The following is a 26,416-nucleotide window of genomic DNA, read 5'->3' as shown; positions in this document are numbered from 1 at the left end:
GGCAGAGACGAAGGAACTGAGAAAAGGAAATAGCACTTTTACAAGAGACATGGTAGGAATAGGTATAGTCAAGATAGCTGTGGGAACTGGTAGGCTTATAAAAGATGTCAGTTGACAGTTTGTCTCCAGAGACTGAGAAAGAAAACGTAGGTACCAGAAATGAACTAAGTGAACTTAAGGGCAGGGTGGAAGCTGAGGCAAAATTGAAACTGACGAGGTCAGCATTAACACTTTGGAACCCGGACTGTTTTACGTAGCTAATGAAAAGGGAGGCGTAGCTGGTGCCCATGGCTACCCCTTGGGTTTGGAGGAAGTAGGAGACATAGTTGAGGGCGAGGACCATTTCTGGTGAGACAGAGGTGGAGGGGGGCTGGTTGGTTTTTAGCAGGTCGGGCAGCATCTGTGGCAACGATCAGTCAAAGTTTTGGGCTCATTGTATCCATGCATGACAACAATGGATTTTGTATTCTTATTTTCCAGCCTTTAGTCCATTGCCGTTTAGAATCTGTCAAATGTCATCCAGGTATCTTTTAAATATGAGGATTTCTGGACCTATCTCACTGTCAGGTAATGGGACTTAGATGGTATCACCTCTCTAAGTGAAGGGGAAAAAATTGCTTAACCCACCCCTAATTATTAGTTCTTGCTGCCATGTTCCCCATATCCAGCCCTTTCCTAATTATACTATATACCTTATTAAATCTCCTCTCTGCTCCTAAAGGGAACAAGTATGTAGTCTATGGATATATTTTGATTGAAGGTGCATTTGGAAAAACTGGACCACCAGCTAATGATCTCTGCCTTTGATCACTGTGAATTTCACTTAAGACCATAATTTCTGTTAATGGTGAACCACAAATATTACATATTCATGAAGGATCAAGATATCTGGCCAAATTTAAAGGAGCCTATCAGACTGACCAACCTGTACCAGAGGATCTGATCAGGTTCAAGGTATCATTTGCATAAGAATAGTAATCCTCACTGCAGCCTTGAATATTAATAAGGATCAGGGAAGTTGCTGAATAGAACAGCCATGAACATATAAATTGTAATTCAAAGTTCAAAGTGAATTTACTATCAAAGTATACACCGGGAAGACATAAAACAAGTAAAGAACTTTTGCTACTTAGGAAGCTGGGTGACATCAGATGGCAGGTGTGACTTGAACATTAAAAGAAGAATAGGGATGGCAAAAGACACCTTTACGAGAATGAAGAGTATACTGACCAATACTAAGCTAGGCATGACAACCCACCTCAGAGCACTGAAATGTTACGTTTATCCAGTTATGTTACATGGCTCAGAATGTTGGACAATATCTAGTAACATGAGGAAACGAATTGAAGAAGCAGAAATGTGGTTTTTGAGGAGGATGCAAAGAATATCATGGACGAAACGAATATCTAATGAGGATGTCATGAACAGAGCAAACATAAAAAGAGAAATAATGTATGAGATCATGAAAAGGCAACGTGACTTCATTGGACATGTGATTAGGAAAAAGGAGTTAGCATGCACGGTAATTATGGAAAAGATTGAAGGGAAGAAAGCAAAAGGAAGACAAAGACAAATGATGATGGAGACAGCAGCCAGAGAACTGGAAATAAATACCAATGAATTGATCCACTTGACCCGAAACAGGAGTGTGTAGGCCATGGCAGTCAAAGCTCAAACTGGGCATGGCACCTGATGATGATACACATACTCAATGCAGGCATACTCAATAAATCCATAATCGAATAATAACCATAATAGAATCAATGAAAGACTACTCCAGCTTGGCTTTCCAATAAGTGGGCAAAAGACAAAAAACTGCAAGTACAAAAAGAAGAAATAGTAATAATAAACGATAAATATTGAGAACATGAGATGAAAAGTACTTGAAAGTGACAGGATCAATCAAAGATCAACCAGAGTGCAGAAGACAACAAACTGTGCAATGCAAATATAAATAAATAGCAATAAATAATGAGAACATGGGATAAAGAGTCCTTAAAGTGAGGTAATTGGTCATGGGAGCATCTTAATGATGGGGCAAGTGAGTGGAGCCCTTTGTTCAAGAGCTTGATGGCTGAGGGATAGTAACCGTTCTCAAACCTGGTGGTGTGAGTCCTGAGGCTCTTGTACCTTCTACCTGATGGCAACAGTGTGAAGAGAGCATAGCCTGGGTGGTGGGGATCTCTGATGATGGATGCTGCTTTCCTGCGACAGCGTTTCATGTGGATGTGCTCAACTGGGAGGGATTTATCTGTGGTCTACTGGGCCGAATCCACTACCTTTTGTGGGATGATGGTTGTTGAGTCAGGAGATCAGTGATGTCCAAACTGCAACCCAAGGACAGCGCCAAACAACTTTAGTGCTTCCTGCCTCTCATTTGTAACTGTGGCCACACTGAAGTAACTATCAGCAGGAGTACTGCAATCTTTAGTAAGGTCAGGTCCGCTGTGATCTTGCCTGCAACACTTGTTTTGGCTAATCCCCAAACCTTAGATGATGTCAGGTCTGAATATATTTAATCCTTTACAGCCTTCTGAGTGAAGCATTGGAAATAATTCTAAACTTGAGATATATAAAAAAAACTCATAGTCTTTTAATGTCACCCTAATGCACGTTCTCCTACCAGAAGAAACTTCTCATGCTATCTAGAGTGTGAAGCTCCTCAGAATATTGTACATTTCAAAGAAACCTGCAGGAAAGCTCTCTTCTTAATTCAACTCCACACCCTAAATTTGCTTTCCATGTTATCTGCTAAGTCCAGGGATAAGATTAGACAGATCAACATTATTCAGTGGAACTTCCAGTGTGACGAAATGGCTCTGTGGCTGAGTGCTCTCGCATCTGATTGGCTGCCTGTGCTTCCGCGGTCTAGCGCCCCCTACCTTTTCGCTCGGGCATCTGCCCCCTTCCTCCACGGTCCTGAAGAAGGGTCTCAGCCTGAAACATCGACTCTTCACTCTTTTCCACAGATGCTGAGTTCCTCCAGCATTTTGTGTGTGTGTGTTGCTTTGGATTTCCAGCATTTGCGGGTTTTCTCATGTTTTAAGATTTTCTTCCAATAAAAAGGTTTTTCAAAATTAATCTTCAGTGTGCGTTTGTTCAAAAAGACACTTGGCTCACGTGATTCTGAGGTTGAAGTCGCTCTGCTTTTGTCGATTTATTGGAACCAGTTTCGTGTACCTTAGGAGCACATTTGCCACACAGAAGGTTCTTGCATTTGGGTAAATCAATTTAAGGATCTCGCACACAGAAGCAAAGCTTATGCCCTTCTGCTATTGGCAGGTACCAGGTTCTGCAAATACTGTAAATCAGAATAACTGGTCATACAGCACAGAAACCAGCCCTTCAGCTCAACCGGTGCATGCTGAACAAGATGCCCATCCAAGTGTCTAGCCCATCTTCCCAAAGCTTTTCCTGTTCCTCAACTGCCTCCTCTTGCAACTCAGCTGGGATGGCATGGAAGCATAGCAATCGGCCTAACTTTAAAATCAGCTCGTCATGTGAGGAGTGTTGATGGCATTCAGAAGAATGAGGGGGGGACCTCACTGAAACCTATTGAATGTTGAAAGGCCTCGTTAGAGTAGATACAGAGAGCATCTTGCCAATGATGCGGGGGGGGGGGGGTCTAAGACCAGAGGACACAGCCTCAAAATAGAGGGGCATCCTTTAAGAATGGAGAGGAGGAACCTCTTTAGCCAGGCAGTGGTGAATCTGTGGAATTCATTGCCTCAGGCAGCTGTGGAGGCCAAATCATTGGGTACAGTTAAGGCAGAGGTTGATGGATTCTTGATTGGTCAGGGCATGAAGGGATACAGGGAGAAGGCAGGAGATTGGGGCTGAGAGGGAGAATGGATCAGTCATGATAAAATGGTGGAGCAGACTCGATGGGCCAAATGGTCTAATTCTGCTCCGATATCTTATGGTAACGCTGTTACACCACCAGCAATTCCACTGCTGTCTGTAGAGATTCCCTCCGGTGGCTCTGGTTTCCTCCCACCTTGTAAAGATGTATAGTTAATCAGTCACATGGGTCTAACTGGACAGCAGGAACTCATTGTGCTGGATCTTCAAATGAAGATTTGGAGGAGTGACGCCCCACACAGACTTCCAATCTGTGCCCTGTAGGGCATGAAAATGCCCGACGCAGGCCTCTCGTGGTTTGAGTCGATGTTCCCTCCCCTTCAAAGAAAAATAAAATGCCACGTGTACCATCTTCTGTGTGGGAATAAGTTATTCCTCGAGTTCCTATCCTTTCGCTCTCACTGTGGTTAGTTTATTAATTATTTCAGTTTTTATTCATTATTATTGTTTTTTTTATATTTGCACAGTTTGTCTTTTGCACGTTGGTTGCCTGTAAGTCTTTGTAGTTTTTCATTTGTATGTGTGTATTTCTATTTCTATTGTGTATTTGTATGTTCTACTGTGAATGCCCACAGGAAAGCAAATTTCAGAGTAGTAAATAGTGATATATGCATAATTTGATACTTCTTTGAACTTTGGGAAAAAGACAATCTTCATTGACCCTATCTGTCCCCAGTCAGGATTTTATACACTTCTAAGATCACCTCTCAGTCTCCTACACTCTAAGGAATAAAGTTCTCGGGTGTTCACCTCTCCCTACAGTACTGTGCAAGCCTTAGGCACATATATATATAGCCCGGGTGCCTAACTATTTTGCACAGTACTGTAGCAATTTTATGTATTGCACTGTACTGCTGCAAAACAAAATCTCAAATTTTATGACATATGTGACTGATGATAAGCCTGATTCTGCTATGGGTCTCTATTGTGGACTGAGAGGGGAGGGAGCAGGAAGCACCAGAGAGACATTCTGGAATGATCAATAAACCAGTTGTTTGGAATTAAACGACCTTGCCTGGTGTCTCAGGGCTGGGTGTGTCTGCTCTCTTGCCACTTCCTCCCCACCCCACCCCTTGCACTCCACCCTCACCATTCAAAACATCCTTTGCTCCCGCTAGATTCACAAACTCGCTCCCTGCTCCACATTGACGAATACACTGTGCGAGAATCTCAGGCACCTAGCTATAAACTTATGTACCCAAGACTTTTGCAGTGCTGTATAACTCTATCCCCCGAATCCCGGTAACACCTCGTAAAAATTTTCTGCATAATCTTCATTTTAACAACATCCTTCCTATAGCAGGGTGACCACAAGTCTGTGCACATCACGTGATAATTTCCCTGATAATGTTTTTAAAAAGTTAGTACTTATAGTGCAATAAGTGTATGACAACGATTTCCAGTAAGTCATTCATTAAGTTACATCCACTTTATATGATAATTGTGTTTTCCACTTTCACAAAAGTGATTGACAGAGATAATTTAACTCTGATAATAGGACACTAGGAAGAAAATTCTGAAAATAGTTTTAGAAGTGGTCCACACGTAATATCGGAGTGTTGCTGAAGCCAGTTTTAGATCCCAAGGCCAAAGATGCTAACGATGCAGTACATGGTCTTGTTCTCCCACCGGACGGTGCAACTTCCTAAAAATGAGAACAGCAGTCAGTGGAGTATGTGACAAATTGAAGCACAAAAGGCCCACATTGGCTTCAAAACTGCTTCCTATAGGATGGCAGTGAGCTCACTTAACTCCCATCGAAGGGAAGATCTAAACTTCTTCAGAGTAGGCGTCTCTGGAAGAGACTTCCCAGAATAGTAATTCAATCACAAACCAGAGAAAATCTGCAGATGCTGGAACTCCGAGCAACACACACAAATTGCTGGAGGAACTCAGCAGGCCAGGCAGCATCTATGGAAAAGAGTACAGTCGACGTTTAGGGCCGAAATGTCAGCTGTACTTTTTTCTATAGACGCTGCCTGGCCTGTTGAGTTCCTCCAGCATTGTGTGTGTGTTGCTCAGATTTCCAGCATCTGCAGATTTTCTCTGGTTTCTGTAGGATGGTTTATCTGTCTCCCTTTGGCATAAAGTGTTCAGCTGACAGCCTTCTCAGGACTGCAGTCAAACGTTCAATGCGGACTCTCCCACTGGAGGGCAAATTGTGAGCAACACACACACAAAATGCTGGGGGAACTCGGCAAGCCAGGCAGTGTTTATGGAGGGGGATAAACAGCTGAGATTTCGGGCAGACCCCCTCCGTCAGGACTGCAAAGGAAGGGGGCAGAAGCCAGAGTAAGATTGTGAGGGAGGAGGAAGAAGTACAAGGTGATAGGTAAGGGCGGGGGGCGAAGTGAGAAGCTGAGAGATGATCGGTGGTAAAGGTAATGGGCTGAAGGAGAAGGAATCTGATAGGAGAGGACAATGGACCATGGGAAAAGGGAAGAGGGGCACCAGAGGGAGGTGATAGGCAGATGAGGGGACAAGAAGGGGCAAGAGGGGGAGCCAGAAAAAGAGAGAGGTGGGAGGGGAGAAATTGGAGAAACCGATGTTCGTGCCATCAGGTTGGAGGTTACCCAGACGGAAAATGAGGTATTCCTCCAATCTGAGAGTGATCTTCTTGTGGCAGTACAGGGTGCCATGGACCGACATGTTGGAATGGGAATTGGAAGTAGAGATAAAATGGTTGGCCACCAGGAAATCCCGTCTGTTGCAGACGGAGCGAAGGTACTTGGCAAAGTGGTCTCCCAATCTCTAGCACCGAGATAGGGAGGGCCACACTGGGATCACCAGATACAGTTGACGACCCCTCCTCCTGACCTGATTTCCTCCAGCATTTTGTTTGTTGCTCAAGACTTCCAGCATGTGCAGAATTTCTTGTGTTCATGAAGCTGTGTGTAATGATATTCCAGTTGAGTGAGAAGGGAGTGCCTCAATTCCAGCTGAAACATGAAACCCAGGCCCTGCCTGAAGGACTGCTGGGGAGTTTTTCCTGGCTGACGTTTATCTGTCAACAACTAAAGCACGTGACCAAACCCTCCCCGTGTTCTGGTGTTGTGTTTCGGGCATAATGACTACTTCAGCAGTGAGGAAGATAGGAACGTCCTGCAGTCACAGTGTTACAACTGCACCAAGACAGGTCCTTTGCCCACCTGCCCCAATCCCAACTGCCTGCATTGGGAGATCTGCTTTTCCAAGATGGCACAGAGCTGTGACCTCCCCTGAGTCGCAGTGCGGAGGTTGAGGCCCGCCGGCCAGAGCAGGACCCGCGAAACTCCACAGACTCGCCGGAGGAGCTCAAAGTCCGGCGTCTGCAGGCCCCAGTCCACCGCAGCTAAAGGCCTGTCCTAGCGTTAAAGCACCGCGTACGTGCATGGGGGGGCGGGAGCGTTTTTGCCGCTGTTGTTTTGGTGCCTGTTCTGTTCTGCCGAGCCTTGTGGGCACACTATGTTGGCACTGGACTGTTCTGCCAACCCTTTTGGGCTGCCCCCATCAAATCCTCGGGCGTGTTGGTTGTTAACACAAATGACACATTTCACAGTATGTTTCCACGTACAATTGACAAACAAACTTCAATCTCAAATCTTGACTGTCTCTTGAAAGGCAAAGGTTTTACTGACGAAGCAGGCGGGACTTGTGTGTGTGATTGGCTACAGACACTCAACCTCTGAAGCCCCTACCCACTGCTAGCCATTTAGCGAAGGGCTTTGTCACACATCCAGATGTCGTTGGGTTAGATGGAATCATGTGCAGCTCTACAATCTGGAGCTGGCGAGGAACAGACGGGCAACCAGACTCCTAGTCCTAATAATCTGACAGTGCACCCCACTGGAGCAATGCAGGGTGTGATAAGATTAAGTTTACAAAGTTATTAAGGGTCATTGCCATCATTATGTGCCATCACTTTTATGTGTCGTGACATATGACGTGAGTGATCATAGTCTTTGACCATGATTGTCCTTGGCAAATTTTTCTACAGAAGCAGTTTGCTATTGCCTTCTGGGCAGTGTGTCTTGACAAGACAGGTGACCCCAGCCATTATCAATACTCTTCACAGAGATTGTCCGCCTGGCGTCAGCGGTCACGTACCCAGGACTTGTGATGTGCACCGGCTGCTCGTACGACCATCCACCACCTGATCAGTGGGGAGGTGCCACACCTTTGCCCAAGGGTGACCTGCATCTGAAACAGTATCTGACTGGAATAGGTATACAAAATTATTAGGGGTATAGATAGGATAAATGCAAAAAAAAGATTTTTTTTCACTGGGGTTGGGTGAGATTTGAACTAGAGGTCAGAATTAGGATCAGAATCAGGTTTAATATCACTGGCATATCTAGTGAAATTTGTCAACATTGCAGCAGCAGTACAATGCAATACATGATAAATATAGAAAAATAACTGAATTAAAGATCTGTATAATAAATAATTAACTTAAAATAAGTAGTACAAAAACAGAAATTTAAAAAAAAGTGGTGAGGTAGTGTTCATGGGTTCAAATTCCATTCAGAAATCGGATGGCAGAGGGGAAGAAGCTGTTCCTGAATCATTGAGTGTGTGTGTCTTCAGGCTCCTGTACCTCTTTCCTGATGGTAGCAATGAGAAGAGGGCATGATCTGGGTGATGGGGGTTCTTGATGATGGATGCCACCTTTCTGAGGCATCGCTCCTTGAAGCTGTCCTGGGTACTACGGAGGCTGGTGCCCATGATGGAGCCGAGTAATTGTACAAGTTTCTCAGCTTGCTTCAATCCTGTACAGTAGCCCCCCCAGCCCCCCATACCAGTTAGTGAAGCAGCCAGTCAGAATGCTCTAAGGGTACATCTGTATCAGTTTTCAAGTGTTTTAGGTGACAACCAAACCACCGTAAACTCCTGATGAAATATAGCCGCTGCTGTGCCTTCTTTGTAGATGCATCGATATGTTGGGTCCGGGTGAGATCCGCAGAGATATTGACACCCCAGGAACTTGAAATTGCTCACTCTCTCCACTCCTAATCCCTGTACGAGGATTGGTGCGTGTTCCCCCTTCCTACCCTTTCTGAAGTCCACAACCAGCTCCTTGGTCTTACGAAGGTCGAGTGCAAGGTTTTTTCTATGACAGATGCAGGTCGTAGGTTAGGGGTGAAAGGTGTGGAATGAGCTGCTAGTGGAAGCGGTGGATGCGGGTTGGTTTGCAGCATTTAGGAGCAGTTTGTGTAGGTACGTGAAAGGGAGTGGGTTGGAACGCTGTGCGTCGATGGGACGGGACAGTAACACTTCAGCATGGACTAGATGGGCCAAAGGCCTGTTCTGCACGGCAGTGCTCTGTGCCTCTCGTATGATTTGGCATTAAGCATCATTCCCAATTCAGCACTCTGCTGTGCCTCACCACCTCAGACAATGACAATTCAGAACAGGCTGCCTATTGTGGATCTGTATTTGCGAGCTGCTGCTGTAATAGGGTTACAAGGGCGAGTGGACATGGCACACAATGATGAAGTAGAGTGATGTAATAGGCGCGAGGCCAAGTGGTTAAGGTGTTGGTCTGGTGATCTGAAGGTCGCTAGTTCGAGCCTCGGCTGAGGCAGCGTGTTGTGTCCTTGAGCAAGGCACTTAACCACACATTGCTCTGCGACGACACCGGTGCCAAGCTGTATTGGCCCTAGTGCCCTTCCCTTGGACAGCATCGGTGTCGTGGAGAGGGGAGACTTGCAGCATGGGCAGCTGCCAGTCTTACATACAACCTTGACCAGGTCTGTGCCCTGGAAACCTTCCAAGGTGCAAATCCAAGGTCTCACGAGACTAACGGAAGCCTATATAAAATAGAGGGTTACAAGGGCAAATGGACACTGAACATAATCATGAATGGGAATGGTACCAGAGGATCGGAGGGAGGCAAATGTTGTCCCCTTGTTCAAAAAAGGTAGTAGGGATAGTCCGGGTAATTATAGACCAGTGAGCCTTACGTCTGTGGTGGGAAAGCTGTTGGAAAAGATTCTTAGAGATAGGATCTCTGGGCACTTAGAGAATCATGGTCTGATCAGGGACAGTCAGCGTAGCTTTGCGAAGGGCAGATCATGTCTAACAAGCCTGATAGAGTTCTTTGAGGAGGTGACCAGGTGTATAGATGAGGGCAGTGTAGTGGATATAATCTATATGGATTTTAGTAAGGCATTTGACAAGGTTCCACACAGTAGGCTTACTCAGAAAGTCAGAAAGCATGGGATCCAGGGAAGTTTGGCCAGGTAGATTCAGAATTGGCTTGCCTGCAGAAGGCAGAGGGTCATGGTGGAGGGAGTACATTCAGATTGGAGGATTGTGACTAGTGGTGCCCCACAAGAATCTGTTCTGGGACCTCTACTTTTCATGATTTTTATTACCGACCTGGATGCGGGGGTAGAAGGGTGGGTTGGCAAGTTTGCAGACGACACAAAGGTTGGTGGTGTTGTAGATAGTGTAGAGGATTGTCAAAGATTGCAGAGAGACATTGATAGGATGCAGAAGTGGGCTGAGAAGTGGCGGATGGAGTTCAACCCGGAGAAATGTGAGGTGGTACACTTTGGAAAGACAAACTCCAAGGCAGAGTACAAAGTAAATGGCAGGATACTTGGTAGTGTGGAGGAGCAGAGGGATCTGGGGGTACGTGTCCACAGATCGCTGAAAATTGCCTCACAGGTGGATAGGGTAGTTAAGAAAGCTTATGGGGTGTTAGCTTTCATAAGTCAAGGGATAGAGTTTAAGAGTCGCGATGTAATGATGCAGCTCTATAAAACTCTGGTTAGGCCACACTTGGAGTACTGTGTCCAGTTCTGGTCACCTCACTATAGGAAGGATGTGGAAGCATTGGAAAGGGTACAGAGGAGATTTACCAGGATGCTGCCTGGTTTAGAGAGTATGCATTATGATCAGAGATTAAGGGAGCTGGGGCTTTACTCTTTGGAGAGAAGGAGGATGAGAGGAGACATGATAGAGATGTACAAGATAATAAGAGGAATAGATAGAATGGATAGCCAGCGCCTCTTCCCCAGGCCACCACTGCTCAATACAAGAGGACATGGCTTTAAGGTAAGGGGTGGGAAGTTCAAGGGGGATATTAGAGGAAGGTTTTTTACTCAGAGAGTGGTTGGTGCGTGGAATGCACTGCCTGAGTCAGTGGTGGAGGTAGATACACAAGTGAAGTTTAAGAGACTACTAGACAGATATATGGAGGAATTTAAGCTGGGGGCTTATATGGGAGGCAGGGTTTGAGTGTCGGCACAACATTGTGGGCCGAAGGGCCTGTACTGTGCTGTACTATTCTATGTTCTATGAAATGGAGGATTTACAAGGGCAAATGGACACTGGACATAATGATGAAATAGAGGGTTTACAAGGGCAAGTGGACACGGTTGTGAGGGTGAGAGAGGGAGGGAGGGAGAGTCTTTGGGATATCTTGTTCAAGTGGAGCATAGTTGATCCCACTGGATGGTCTTCAGCTTTTGACAGAATGCACCACCAGGCCCAAGGACAGCTTCTCACTATTAGCAAACTCTTAAACAAGAGTTCGTGTCTGATAAGATTGACCCTTGACTTCACAATCTACCTTGCTGTGGCCCTCCCACCTTCCTGTCTGCCTGCACCGCACTTTCTCCGGAACTGTAACACGTTATGCCGCACCCTGGTGTCGATCCTTCCCTTGTCGTACCTCAGGGTGCTTGCGTTTGTAACGATCTGTCTCCATACCTGCACAACAATGCTTTTCCACTCTACCTCGGTACGCGTGACAATAAAATAGATGTTTACCGATTCCAAAGTTCTGGGCAAAGCATAAAGCAACTGTGGTGGCCGAATAATAATGCTTATTCTTGTCAAGGTCCGGGTCCTGAGAAACAGCAAAATCTTCCTTTGGTTATTACTTCATCAGTAACCTCCTACACCGGAGTCAACTTTTATCGATCTGTCTCCCTTTGCCCATCTAGCACTGAAGTTCTTAACCTTTTTTATGCCTGGGACCCCTTTGGCAGTCCGAAGAAGACTGTGGACTCTTCTCAGAATAAAGTATTTAAATATTGAATAGATATAGAGGATTACTAGAGAAACAGATTATATTGTAAAAATTATCAAATTATTTTTTAAAACTAATTTGTGATTATAGCAATACAGTATATGTACTTTCAGTTAGAGGTTAGTAACAATAAAATTTTTTCCCGTCATATCAAGGACCCCCTGGAATCTGTTGGTGGATCCCCAGCATAAGAATCCCTAATTGGAGAAATTAGCTTTTATTTAACACACGCACATTTCTATTTTGCGTCAGCAACCATCACAGTCCGAGGATTGTGCTGGGGGCAGCCCGCAAGTGTCAACAAGCTTCCGACGCCAATGTTGCTTGCCCACAGTTTACCAACCCTAACCCATACCTATTTGGAATGTGGCACTCTAACTGGCTGCATCACCATCTGGTATGGGGAGAGGAGAGCTACTGCACAGGATCGAAATAAGCTGCAGAGAGTTGTAAACTCAGTCAGCTCCATCACGGGCACTAGCCTCCGTAGTATCCAGGACATCTTCAAGGAGCGATGCCTCAGAAAGGCGGCGTCCATCATTAAGGACCAACATCACCCAGGACAAACCCTCTTCTCATTGCTACCATCAGGGAGGAGGTACAGGAGCCTGAAGGCACACACTCAACGATTCAGGAACAGCTTCTTTCACTCTGGATTTTGAGCCCATGATCGCTACCTCACTAGTTTTCTTATTTCTATTTTTTGCATTACTTATGTAGTTTAACTATTTAATGTATACTCTTACTGTAATTCAGTTTTTTTCTATCATCATGTATTGCATTACCAGACATCCCACCCTGCAAAAACTCATTTCAGGGAGGTAGCACCATCAATTTGCGGGAGACTCCCGGGAGAGGTGGGATGTCTGCAATAGAGTAGCTCCTTAGCAGCTGGCCAGCTAGTTTAAATAACGTTCGCTATGCTAATGAACGAATGACACCTGTTAAACTCACCTCAACATGTCTTTTACAGTCTTAACCCACCATGGGCAATAGAAAAGTCACTGTTGCAAACAGTGCAGCGAGCAACACTGTCATTATTTTGACCCCTATTAGGCAGGGGTACACTTTAGTGTAGTCTGGGGTGACGTACGGTTTATATTTTTTTGGAACACTCTGCCATGGCGCGCTCTCACTCTCTCTCGCTCACTCTCCCGTGGTCGCTCACGCGCTCTTGCTTGCTCTCAAAAAAATTGATTTCCGTGATATTGTATATAATTTCCGGGCATCAGGGAGCCACTATTAATATATGGGAGCCTCCCGGAACTTCTGGGAGAGGTGGGAGTTCTGCATTGCACTGCTGTTGCAAAGACAACAAATTATGTTGGTGATACTAAACCGGAGCATCCGGACGTAATCCACATAGACACGGGGTGAACAGACAAATTTCTCACAGACAGCGGCGGGAATCGAACCCGGATCGCTGGCGCTGTAAAACATTATGCTAAACGCTACGTCTGTCGGGATGCTGCTAGGCATTGTCATTGGCCAAAGTCCAGCACTAATTGAAAAAGCATGTTCAGCAATTTAGTTTAAAGTGTGGCATAAACGCGCCGCAGAGCTCCGAGCGACCTGCAAGTTGGTACTGAACCATCAACACACCCACACATTGTTCGGTGCACAGATTGCCAACAGCAAAGGCACTTCACTCTTCCTTACCGTCAACGGAGTTGTCCCAGAAACAGGAGCTGGCGGTGTGCAAGCCTGCTCCATTCTTCTGCATAATAACACAGGTCACTGAAATTGGAAAGAGAAGAATAGTGAACGACAGAAACCACTGCAGTCACAGACAGTCAGGAATTAAAACAACGCATGAAATGCTCAGCCGGTCAGGCATTGTCTGGGGACAGAGAAAAATCACAGCCTGCTTCAGATCAATGAAATTTTATCGATTTTAGGAATGCATTTATATTTTATTGAGATACTGTGTGGAATAGGGCTTTCTGGCCCTTCGAACCACACCAACAAGCAATCCCCCAATTTGACCCTAGCCTAATCACAGGACAACTTATAATGACCAATTAACCTATCAACCGGTACAGCTTTGGACTGTGGGAGGAAACCCACGCGGTCACAGGGAGAACGTACAAACTCCTCACAGACAGCACCGGAAAGTGAACCTGGGTGGAATTATGATATAGTGGCCATTACAGAGACTTGGCTGGCACCAGGGCAGGAATGGATTCTCGATATTCCTGGATTTCAGTGCTTTAAAAGGGATAGAGAGGGGTGGACAAAGGGGAGGAGGGATGGCATTACTGGTCAGGGATACTATTACAGCTACAGAAAGGGTGGGTAATGTAGCAGGATCCTCTTTTGAGTCAGTATGGGTGGAAGTCAGGAACAGGAAGGGAGCAGTTACTCTATTGGGAGTATTCTATAGGCCCCCTGGTAACAACAGAGATACAGAGGAGCAGATTGGGAGGCAGATTTTGGAAAGGCGCAAAAATAACAGGGTTGTTATCATGGTGGTGACTTTAACTTCCCTAATATTGATTGGCGCCTGATTAGTTCCAAAAGTTTATACAGGGCAGAGTTTGTTAAGTGTGTCCAGGACGCATTCCTGTCACAGTATGTTGATGACGAGGGGGAATGCCATAATAGATCTAGTATTAGGTAACAAACCAGGTCAGGTCACAGATCTCTCTGTGGGTGAGCATCTGGGGACAGTGACCACCGCTCCCTGGCCTTTAGCATTATCATGGAAAAGGATAGAATCAGAGAGGACATGAAAATTTTTAATTGGGAGGGGCAAATTATGAAGCTATAAGGCTAGAACTTGTGGGTGTAAATTGGGATGATTTTTTTGCAGGGAAATGTACTATGGACATGTGGTCGACGTTTAGGGATCTCTTGCAGGATGTTAGGGATAAATTTGTCCTGGTGATGAAGATAAACAATGGTAGGGTGAAAAAACCATGGGTGACAAGTGAGGTGGAAAATCTAGTCAGGTGGAAGAAGGCAGCATACATGAGCTTTACGAAGCAAGGATCAGATGGGTCTATTGAGGAATATAGGGAAGCAAGAAAGGAGCTTAAGAAGGGGCTAAGAAGAGCAAGAAGGTGGCATGAGAAGGCCTTGGCGAGTAGGGTAAAGGAAAACCCCAAGGCCTTCTTCAATTATGTGAAGAACAAAAGGATGACAGCAGTGAAGGTAGGACCGATTAGAGATAAAGGTGGGAAGATGTGCCTGGAGGCTGTGGAAGTGAGCGAGGTCCTCAATAAATACTTCTCTTCGGTATTCACCAATGAGAGGGAACTTGATGATGGTGAGGACAATATGAGTGAGGTTGATGTTCTGGAGCATGTTGATATTAAGGGAGAGGAGGTGTTGGAGTTGTTAAAATACATTAGGACGGATAAGTCCCCGGAGCCTGACGGAATATTCCCCAGGCTGCTCCACGAGGCAAGAGAAGAGATTGCTGAGCCTCTGGCTAGGATCTTTATGTCCTCGTTGTCCATGGGAATGGTACCGGAAGATTGGAGGGAGGCGAATGTTGTCCCCTTGTTCAAAAAAGGTAGTAGGGATAGTCCGGGTAATTATAGACCAGTGAGCCTTATGTCTGTGGTGGGAAAGCTGTTGGAAAAGATTCTTAGAGATAGGATCTATGGGCATTTAGAGAGTCATGGTCTGATCAAGTATAGTCAGCATGGCTTTGTGAAGGGCAGATCATGTCTTAACAAGCTGACAGAGTTCTTTGAGGAGGTGACCAGGCATATAGATGAGGGTAGTGCAGTGGATGTGATCTACATGGATTTTAGTAAGGCTTTTGACAAGGTTCCACATGGTAGGCTTATTCATAAAGTCAGAAGGCATGGGATCCAGGAAAGTTTGGCCAGGTGGATTCGGAATTGGCTTGCCTGCAAAAGGCAGAGGGTCATGGTGGAGGGAGTACATTCAGATTGGAGGATTATGACTAGTGGTGCCCCACAAGGATCTGTTCTGGGACCTCTACTTTTCATGATTTTTACTACCGACCTGGATGTGGGGGTAGAAAGGTGGGTTGGCAAGTTTGCAGACGACACAAAGGTTGGTGGTGTTGTAGATAGTGTAGAGGATTGTTGAAGATTGCAGAGAGACATTGATAGGATGCAGAAGTGGGCTGAGAAGTGGCAGATGGAGTTCAACCCGGAGAAATGTGAGGTGGTACACTTTGGAAGGACAAGCTCCAAGGCAGAGTACAAAGTAAATGGTAGGACATTTGGTAGTGTGGAGGAGCTGAGGGATCTGGGGGTACATGTTCACAGATCCCTGAAAGTTGCCTCACAGGTAGATAGGGTAGTTAAGAAAGCTAATGGGGTGTTAGTTTTCATAAATCGAGGGATAAAGTTTAAGAGTCGTGGGGTAATGATGCAGCTCTATAAAACTCTGGTTAGGCCACACTTGGAGTACTGTGTCCAGTTCTGGTTGCCTCACTATAGGAAGGATGTGGAAGTATTGGAAAGGGTACAGAGGAGATTTACAAGGATGCTGCCTGGTTTGGAGTGTATGGATTATAATCAGAGATTAAGGGAGCTAGGGCTTTACTCTTTGGCGAGAAGGAGGATGAGAGGAGACATGATAGGGGTATACAAGATATTAAGAGGAATAGATAGAGTGGATAGCCAGTGCCTCTTCCCCAGGGCACCACTGCTCAATACAAGAGGACATGGCTTTAAGGTAAGGGGTGAGAAGTTCAAGGGGGATATTAGAGGAAGGTTTTTCACTCAGAGAGTGGTTGGTGCGTGGAATGTACTGCCTGAGCCAGTGGTGGAGGCAGATACACAAGTGAAATTTAAGAGACTACTAGACAGGTATATGGAGGAATTTGAGGTGGGGGGGTTATATGGGAGGCAGGATCTGAGGGTCGGCACAACATTGTGGGCCGAAGGGTCTGTACTGTGCTGTACTATTCTATGTTCTATGTTCACTGCCGCTGTAATAGCATTATGCTATGGTTCCTGTTGTAACCATTCTGAGTTTACACTGACATTATGTTCTGACTTACTGAAGGCAGTGTGTCAGATTCATTTCTTTATCAGATGTACATCAAAGCGCACAGTGGGAAGGACGCTGGTGATTCCACCAAGGTCAGATATTTTGCTACAATCAAAAGATCAGTTTCTAAATTCCTTAAAGTTGGGCCTTCTATACCGTCAGTGTCAAGCCTTGAATAGTTTGAAAGCCAAAGTAAGGGTCTAAGGCTTATTCCCAATTGTTTTGGGATGGGAGAGAATTCAGCTGTTGGTAAAAAAGGAAGAACATCTGGAAAATTTACATTGGATGAAAAGATTGAACCGTTTAACTCATCATCATCATTATGCGCCGTTTCATATGACATCATCTTTTTGTGACGTGGCCAATCATGGTTTGTCCATGATTGTTCTTGGCAAATGTTTTTACAGAAATGGTTTGCCATTGCCTTCCTCTGGGCAGTAACTTTACAACACATACACAAATTGCTGGAGGAGCTCAGCAGGCCTTCATCAGGACTCCCGAAACATCGACTGCTTATTCCCCCTTCTTTTCCAGTCCTGGTGAAGGGTCTCAGTCCGAAAAGTCAGCTGTTTACTCTTTTCCATAGATGCTGCCTGGCCTGCTGAGCTCCTCCAGCATTTTGTGCGTGTTGCTTTGGATTTCCAACAACTGTAGCTTTTCTCTTGTTAGTATCTTTACAAGACAGGTGACCCCTGCCATTATCAATACTCCAGAGATTGTTTGCCTGGCATCAGTGGTTGCCTAACTAGGACTGGTGATGTGTACCAGCTGCTCGTACGACCATCCACCACCTGCTCCCAAGGCTTCACGTGATCGGGTGGGGGGGGGGGGCTGAGCAGGTGCTACAATTTTCCCAAGGGTGACCTGCAGGCTAGCAGCAAGGGAGTGCCTTACACCTGCTTTGATAGAGACATATCTCCACCCTGCCACCCATACCATTAAACCATCTCAAGTAAATAATTTGAATCAATATAGAGATGAGATCAGAGCTACTAGCCCTCTGATATTTTTTGCCTTGTACAAATTAAATTGCCCCCTGGCTTGCTGATAAAAGACAGAGGGTAGTGGTCAAAGGGACTTGTTCTAGCTGGAGGCCTATGATTAGGGTTGTCCCACAGGGTTGTGTACTGGGGTGTCTGCTGTTCCTGATGACCTCAATGAAACTGTAAATCAGATGGGTTAATAAGTTTGCAGATGATATGAAAATTGGTTCAAAGTTCAACGTAAATTCAAAGTAAATTCATCATCATGTACAACCCTGAGATTCATTTTCTTGAAGGCATTCACAGATAATGCAAGAAACAGAATATAATCAATGAAAAGTTGCACTTAACAGGACGGACAAACAGCCAATGTGGAAAAGACAACAAACTGCAAATATATGTACAAAAAGAAAAAAAGTGATAATATTAGTAAATAAACAATAACTATCAAAAACATGAGATGAAGAGTCCTTGAAAGTGACTCCATAGGTTATAGGAACAGTTCGGTGATGAGATGAGTGAAGTTATCCTCTCTTGCTCAAAAAGCCCAATGGTTGAGGGGTGATAACTGTTCCTGAACCTGGTGGTGTGGGTCCTGAGGCTCCTGTACCTTCGTCCTGATGGCAGCAGTGTGAAGAGAGCACGGCCTGGGTGATGGGGGTCGTTGATGATGGATGCTGCTTTTCTGTAATGGCACTCCGCGTAGATGTGCTCAGTGGTGGAAGAGCTTCATCAGTGATGGACTGGGCCATATCTACTACTTTTTGTAGTCCTTTCTGTTCGAGGGCACTGGTGATTCCAATCCAGGCAAGACCCTTAACAACACTGAGGAGCAGATGGATCTTGAGGTCCAAGTTCATGGTTCTCTGAAAGTGGCTACGTGGTTTGACAGGGTGGTTAAGAGGACATATGGCAAACTTGCCTTTATTAGTTGAGACTTTGAATTCAAATGTCAGGAAGTTATGCTGCAGCTTTGTAGAATTCTAGTTAGGCTGCATCTGGAGTATCAAATACAGCACCGGTCACCCCATTAAGGGAAAGATGTCGAGGCTTTGGAGAGGGTGCAGAGGAGAACGCTACCTGGATTAGAGGGCATGTGCTATAACGAGAGGTTTGACAATCTTGGGTTGTTTTCTCTGGAGTGCCAGCGACCGAGGGGAGATCTGATAGAGGTTTATAAGATTATGAGAGGCATGGATAGAGTGGACAGAGAGTGTCTGTTTCCCGGGGGTAAAATGTCTAATACCAGAGGGCATGTATTAAAGGTGAGAGGGGTTAGGTTCAAGGGGGATGTGAGGGGCTAGGTTTTTTTTTTAAAAAAAAGCAGAGTGGTTGGTGCCTGGGGTGGTGGTAGAGGCAGATATGTTTGGGACTTTTAAGACACGTTCAGACAAGCGCATGAATGTGAGGAAAATGGGAGGATATGGACCTTGTGTAGGCAGAAAGGAAGAGCTTGGCTGGCCACTTGGTTGCTAATTTGATTGGTTCAGCACAACATTGTGGGCTGAATGGCCAGTTCCTGCGCTGTGGTGTCCTGTGTTCTAAATGGTAGTAATCAGTAATCATCAAATTTGACAGTACAATCTATGTCTCTATACCCAAGGTAACTTCTAAAGTCAGGACACGTTTGGCACAGCATTGTGGGCCGAAGGGCCTGTATTGTGCGGTAGGGTTTCTATGTAATCATCAACAATGTACAGAGGGTTAACTTAACTAGAATCTGATATGGACAAAGAATAAAGAAATTGTGGTGACTGGCTACACTTCACAAGGATCTTCTGGACAGATGGCAGGAGTTCAATGGAACGCTCTCCACTTTCCCACACATATACACTGTTAACAATGTTGGAAGGTTGACAACTCAACCACCAAGAATGGTATGGAGGTAGAGATCACCTGTTACACAAGGCATTGGAGCAACCCACTATGACTTCTTCAACAGTCCCTCACATTATCCGGGATCCCTAACACCAAGGAAGGCAAGACAGCATGGGCATGATGATGCCACCATAAGCGTTCCTTCAAACCTACAGGCAGAGTACAGGGTTAACAGCAGAATTCTTAGCAGTGTGGAGGAACAGAGATATCTTGGGGTGCATGTACATAGATTCCTCAATGTTGCTGTACAAGTTGAGAGGGTGGTTAAGAAGGCATATGGCGTGTGGGCACGTGGCCAAGTGGTTAAGGCATTCGACTAGCGACCTGAAGGTCATGAGTTCGAGCCCCAGGCGAGGCAGCGTGTTGTGTCCTTGAGCAAGGCACTTAATCACACACTGCTCTGCGGCGACACCGGTGCTAAGCTGTATGGGTCCTAATGCCCTTCCCTTGGACAACATTGGTGTCGTGGAGAGGGAAGACTTGAAGCATGGGCAACTGCTGGTCTTCCATACAACCTTGCCCAGGCCTGCGCCCTGGAGAGTGATGACTTTCCAGGCGCAGATCCATGATCTCGCAAGACTAACGGTGTGTTGGCCTTCATTAGTCAGGAGTGTGAGTCCAAGATAACAGTGCAGCTCTATAAAACTCTGGTTAGACCACACTTGGAGTTTTGTGTTTGGTTCTGGTTGCTTCATTATAAGAAGCTTTAGAGAGGGTGCAGAGGAGATTTACCAAGATGCTGCCTGGGTTACAGAGCATCTCTTATACTTTATACTTTTACTTTATACTTTATTGTCACCAAAGAATTGATACTAGAACGTACAATCATCACAACGATATTTGATTCTGCACTTCCCACTCCCTAGATATGAGAGGGGATGTGGGTAGTTTGAGCAAGCTGGGGCTTTTCTGTGGAGTAAGGATGGGGGGGGTACAGGAAATCACCTGATAGAGGTGTACAAGATGATAAGGGGCATAGATAGAATGGACAGCCAGAGACTCTTCCCCAGAGCAGAAATGACTAATACAAGGAGCAAAATTTTAAGGTTATTGGAGGAGATTATATGGGTGTTGTCAGAGGTGGGTCTTTTTTTACACAGATGTTGGTAAGTGCTTGGAATGCAGTGCCAGTGGTGTTGGTAGAGGCAAATACATTAAAGATACTTAACTGACTCATAGATCTCTCTCTCTCTGGCTATCCATCCCATAGGATGATGGTGGTTCCTTTCAGTCAGTTAGTGGGGTGGTTCCCCACTCCTCAGAAAGGAACAGCGTGTGCGTGAGTGGATTTTAGGTGGGTAGGGGGTTGCACAGGTCCAGACCCACATTCTCGACATCTCCTCCCAGATCCAGCGGCATGGTGGGGTCTAAGACGGCTGGGGGGGGGAAGTTGCAGCGAATGGCCAAACCCAAGTTTCGATGCAAGGGGTGCCCTTTCCGCACTTCACGGTACGTGTTTGCTAGATGGCCGTTGACCCTAACAGAGGCTTCATCCGCCCTTTGACAGGTCTTGTTTATCGTCCTGCAGGGTGTCTAGCCATAGATAGGCACATGGGATAAAGAAAAATAGGGGAACCATATGGGAGGGATGGTTGGCAGGGTGGACATATGTCTCCACCAAAGGTAAGGTGCCCCATTCCTCTGCTAGCCTGCAAGTCACCCTTGGGCAAGGTGTAGCATTTGCTTAGCCCCCAGATCAGGGTCACATGAAGCCACGGGAACAGGTGGTGGATGGTCATATGGGCAGTTGGTGCATATCACGTCCTGGTTATACAACTACTGACACCAGATAGACAACCTCTGAAGAGTATTGATAATGGCTGGGGTCATCCAATCTTGTCCAGAAGGCAGCAACGGTAAACTGCTTCTTTAGAAAAAAAATTTGCCCAGAACAATCATGGTCATGGATAGAGTAAAGAATAAGAACAACAGATGGAAAACCATGATCACCCTTGTCATACAATATGACACGTAATGATGATGTCGGAGCAAGGGGTTAGATTCATCTTGGTTAAAGGGTTGGTACAATATGATGGGCCGAAGGGGCTGTACTGTTGGGATAAAACTCTAACAAACGCCTCTTACCATCCCGACTTGGAAGTATGTCCACAAACCAAGACAGAAAATGAAAACTCACCAATGTATTTAAAAGGCTTGGCCAATTTGGTGAGCTGGACCAGACATTGCTCTACCACGGAGGCTGTCCACTGGTTCACCTTGTTGTGTTGATAGGCATTCCCTCCGATCGTGTTTTCCACTGCCTGGAGGTACCAACCGGGAAAGCATCAGTCAAATGAGAAGCATCAGCCGCACGTGGAAAAAGCGACGTAGAAATGGAATCGAAACACTCACCTCTTTGATGATGGTGCTCACATCATCAACAACAAAGGCAGCCTGGAATATGGGAATGAAATGGATTATCATAATGTATGTTTAATTAGTCTGGAAACAATGCAAATCCTATTTGTGGAGCACAGACCCCTCCACTCTGATGCTTGCTGTACAGGAACATTTGTACCACCATGAAGGTGCACCTCAACGTATAACGAAGGTTATTGTCTTACAACCTTGAGAAGGTCCAGGAAGGCATTTTATTATCCGTTCCTGTCAATATGGGCGTTAAAGGTGAGGTGAGCTCCAACTCTCCATACGACATAGGAGCAGAATTAGGCCATTCAGCCCATCAGGTCTGCTCTGCCATTCCATCAAGGCTGATTTATTTTGCCCTCCCAACCCCATTCCCCTGCCTTCTCGTACCTTGAAAATCTTGCTCGTCATCAACCTCCGCTTTGAATATGCTCAATAGCTTGGCCTCCGCAGATTCACACCCTCTGGCTAAAGAGTTTCCCGTCCAAATTCACGGACCCCAGGTTGGGAACCCCTGGTTTAGAGGGATATGAACCCAAGGCGGGCAAAAGTGACTAACTCAGATCGGCATGGACATGGTCAAAGTCAAAGCAGAGTACACACATACATACATGTTTGTACAGGTGTAAAGGAAAACTTCCAGAAAATTCTGTTATGGTTATTATTCTTTGGATTTATTGAGTATGCCTGGAAGAAAATGAATCTCAAGTCTGTATATGGCGACATATATGTAGTTGGATTAAAAAAAATTACTTTGAAACAGCCCTTATCATGTAAGCAGCATTCAGAAGCAAAACACAAGAAAACACAATTGGAACAAAAAAGGTCCTTGTTAGTGCAAAGTGGTCCTAGATTTTGCTAAAATAAAAGTGTAGAGGGTAGGGTTTTGCGGTCTGTTCAAGACGACAATGGTCAAAGGGAAGCAGCTGTACTTTGATCTGGCCTGCTGTCTGACACCAAGCCCCAGCCCCCCGCATGGAGTTTGGTAAGTTCTGGGTTAGTCAGGGAGAACACAAAAGAATCGGGTGCAGTGATTTAATAAAGCAGCCATTATGGGCTGGCGGGGCAGACTCGACGGGCCGAATGGCTTGAAGGGGTGGGGGTCATCTCCCTGACCATCCCCTCAGCCCACTCTCCCGTCCGAGTCCGTGGTTCCCTCTCAGGGCCCCCAAAGCCCGAGGGAGGCAGGTCACCCTTACCCTCGCCCCCGAGGGTCTTGCCTACCAGGGGAGAACACAAAGACCATATCATCGCACGAACAAGGCGGGGGCCCGGCCGCAAGTTCAATTCCCACCTCCGCCACTCCGATTTCATGGAAACACAAAGAAAGGAGTAATTCTGTGGAGACCATAAAAGTACTCGCCCTCCCCCACACCCACACCCCCTGGATCGGCCTCACCGTGGAGGCGAGGCCGGCAGTCGCCCTCCGCCCCGGTATTTTAGCCCGGGACGGGCGACCAGGGCGCGGTGCAGGCGGGAACAACGCCCGTCCCACTCTTTAAAAGGCAGCCTGCCTTCGTGTTTCGAGCCCGCACACGCGTTAAAGTTCCCCGGAAAAGAAATATACAAAATGTTTTTTGTTTCTGTTTTTACCTCCTCCGCCTGCTGAAAGTCATCCATAACTGGCGCTGCCCGGGAGCCGCTGTTGCCACAACAAAGCGGATCGCTAAGGCCGGGCCGGGCGGGGGAGGGGCGCGGCCGGGGAACCAGTGCCCGCGGGCTGGCCGCTCCTCCCGACCAAACCGAGGCGCCGGCGGGGCCGTCGGGCCGTTGGCGGTAGGGGTTTCGGGAGTGGGGAAATAAAACTATCCACCGGCACTTAACCGAGCTGAAGGAGGGACCCTATCAAACAACGTGCCATTGCAGACAAAAGACCATGTCACCACCTGAAGCCGGCGGAGACTCGGACCTGAGAGGCATAGATGGAGCTTTCCCCCTCCCCCCGGGGTGGAAATGCCAAATAATGTAGTGCAAAACTTTTTAAAGTGAGAGAGGGGAAGTTTAAGATTGGTATTTTATACAGAGTTTTGTGAACACAGAGGACTTTCCAGTCCTGAGGGGTCTTGGCCCGGAATGTCGACGGGTTGTTCCTCTCCATTGATGTGGCTTGACCTGCTGAGTTCCGCTTTGCTTTACATTTCCAGCACCCGCACAATTTCATGTGTTTGTATTTTACACAGAGAGTGGTAGCTGCTTGGATCGTGCTGCCAGGGAAGCTGGTGGGAAAAGACTAGAGACAATAGTCTTTTTGACAGGGATTTCGACATAAGCAAGCAGGGAATGGAGAGATACCCACCCCATATACAGGCAGGGTACAGAGAGATATCGACACCATATGCAGGCAGAGAATGCAGAGATACCCACCCCATATACAGGCAGGGTATAGAGAGATAGATACCCACCCCATATACAGGCAGGGAATGGAGAGATACCCACCCCATATACAGGCAAGGGTAACAGGCAGGGTACGGAGAGATATCGACACCATATGCAGGCAGAGAATGCAGAGATACCCACCCCATATACAGGCAGGGAATGGAGAGCTACCCATACCATATACAGGCAGGGTACAGACAGATACCCACCCCATGTGCAGGCAGGGAATGGAGAGATACCCAGCCAATATACAGGTAGGGTACGGAGAGATACCCACCTCATATACAGGCAGGGAATGGAGAGATACCCACCCCATATACAGGCATGGTATGGAGAGATACCCACCCCATATACAGACAGGGTATGGAGACATAGATACCCACCCCATATACAGGCAGGGTATGGAGAGATACCCACCCCATGTGCAGGCAGAGTATGGAGAGATACCCACCCCATTTACAGGCAGGGTACGGAGAGATACCCACCCCATGTGCAGGCAGGGTATGGGGAGATACCCACCCCATGTGCAGGCAGGGTATGGAGAGATACCCACCCCATATACAGGCAGGGTACGGAGAGATACCCACCCCATGTGCAGGCAGGGAATGGAGAGATATCCACCCCATATATAGGCAGGGTATGGAGAGATACCCACCCCATGTGCAGGCAGGGTATGGAGAGATACCCACCCCATATACAGGCAGGGTACAGAGAGATATCGACCCTATATGCAGGCAGGGAATGGAGAGATACCCACCCCATATACAGGTAGGTGTGCAGTTTAAGTTGGTATCATGTTCAGCACAAACATGATGAGCCGAAGAGATTGTCCTCTGCCATACTGTTGTCTACGTTTTATGACAGGTTATGGACTTGAAGTGCAGAAATACAAAATTTGACCAGGCACAGACTGTGAAATAATACCATGCTTCTCCAAAGAGTGGGACGGGCACGCCCATTGGTGACTATGTTCGACATGTTGTGGAGAACCCGAAGTGTATACAGTATTCACTGTAAACCTGTGACCTCTGTTTCCAGTCACACCCAACCTGAGCCTATATGCATTCATCCCTCATAATTTGGCATAACTCTTTAAGATTTATTTACTTATTTATTCAGATACATTACAGAACCAGCCCTTCGAGCTCGCCAGCCCAGCAAACCCCTGATTCAACCCTAGCCTAATCACCGGTTAATTTACAATGACTAATTAACCTACCAACCAGTACGTTTTTGGTCTGAGGAGGATCTCCCCTCATTCTCCTGCACCCCAGTGAGTAAAGTCCTATCCTATTCAATTCTCCCTGTAATTCAGGTCGTCAACTCCTGGCAACATCTATGTAAATTTTCTCTGCGCTGTTTCAATCTTATCGAGACCTTTCCTGTAAGTAGTTGACCGGAACCGCTCACAATACTCCAAATTTACATTAACAACATCTTATACAGCTTTGACATAACATACCAATTGCCTTTCACCTGATTTATGAAAGGCAATGTGCAGGTCACCCTCGGGCGAGGTGTAGCACCTGCTTAGCCCCCTGATCAGGGTCACGTGAAGCCATGGGAGCAGGTGGCGGATGGCCGTATGAGAAACCGGTGCAGATCACAAGTCCTGGTTATGTGACCACTGACGCCAGGCAGACAATCTCTGAAGAGTATTGATAATGGCTGGGGTCACCTGACTTGTAAAGCCACCGCCCAGAAGAAGGCAATGGCAAACCACTGCTGTAGAAAAATTTGCCAAGACCAATCGTGGTCATGAGACCATGACTGCCCATGTCTTACGACATTGCAGATAATGATGATGTCATGTGACTTGGCACATTATGATGATGAACGTACCTAAAGATCTCTTTATGACCCTATCTATCGGTGGTGCCAATTTCTAGGAATTAAGGATCTATATTCCTAAGTCCCTTTGTTCTACTGCACTCCTCAGTGCCTTACTGTTCAC

The 26,416-nt window shown here is 46.3% G+C and overlaps 1 protein-coding gene across 2 annotated transcripts; it reads right to left on the bottom strand.

Moving 5' to 3' along the window:
* Positions 1–5,241: 5,241 nt before the first annotated feature.
* Positions 5,242–24,016, bottom strand: LOC134339176 (dynein light chain Tctex-type 1). Of its 2 annotated transcripts, XM_063035562.1 has the most exons (5): positions 23,680–24,012; positions 22,072–22,113; positions 21,857–21,980; positions 13,541–13,618; positions 5,246–5,506 (listed from the first exon to the last, which is right to left on the bottom strand). In XM_063035562.1, the coding sequence occupies exons 1-5, from the start codon at positions 23,704–23,706 to the stop codon at positions 5,436–5,438; spliced, it is 342 nt and encodes a 113-aa protein (XP_062891632.1). In that variant the 5' UTR covers positions 23,707–24,012; the 3' UTR covers positions 5,246–5,435. The 2 variants fall into 2 exon arrangements, with proteins under 2 accessions (XP_062891633.1, XP_062891632.1); XM_063035563.1 differs by lacking the exon at positions 22,072–22,113 and having other exon boundaries at positions 5,242–5,506; positions 23,680–24,016.
* Positions 24,017–26,416: the final 2,400 nt, after the last annotated feature.

Source organism: Mobula hypostoma, chromosome 28, assembly GCF_963921235.1.
Source record: "Mobula hypostoma chromosome 28, sMobHyp1.1, whole genome shotgun sequence".
NCBI lineage: Eukaryota > Metazoa > Chordata > Chondrichthyes > Myliobatiformes > Myliobatidae > Mobula > Mobula hypostoma.
This window is presented reverse-complemented; position numbering and strand designations above follow the sequence as displayed.

Bases quoted from the DNA above. Each gene is read 5' to 3' on its own strand.
- LOC134339176 (XM_063035562.1), bottom strand. From the start codon at position 23,706: ATGGATGACTTTCAGCAGGCGGAGGAG. The intron at 22,114-23,679 runs GTAAAAACAGAA...CCCATATTCCAG, and splicing joins ACTTTCAGCAGGCGGAGGAG to GCTGCCTTTGTTGTTGATGA. The intron at 13,619-21,856 runs GTGAGTTTTCAT...TTCCAATTTCAG, and splicing joins CAAGCCTTTTAAATACATTG to TGACCTGTGTTATTATGCAG.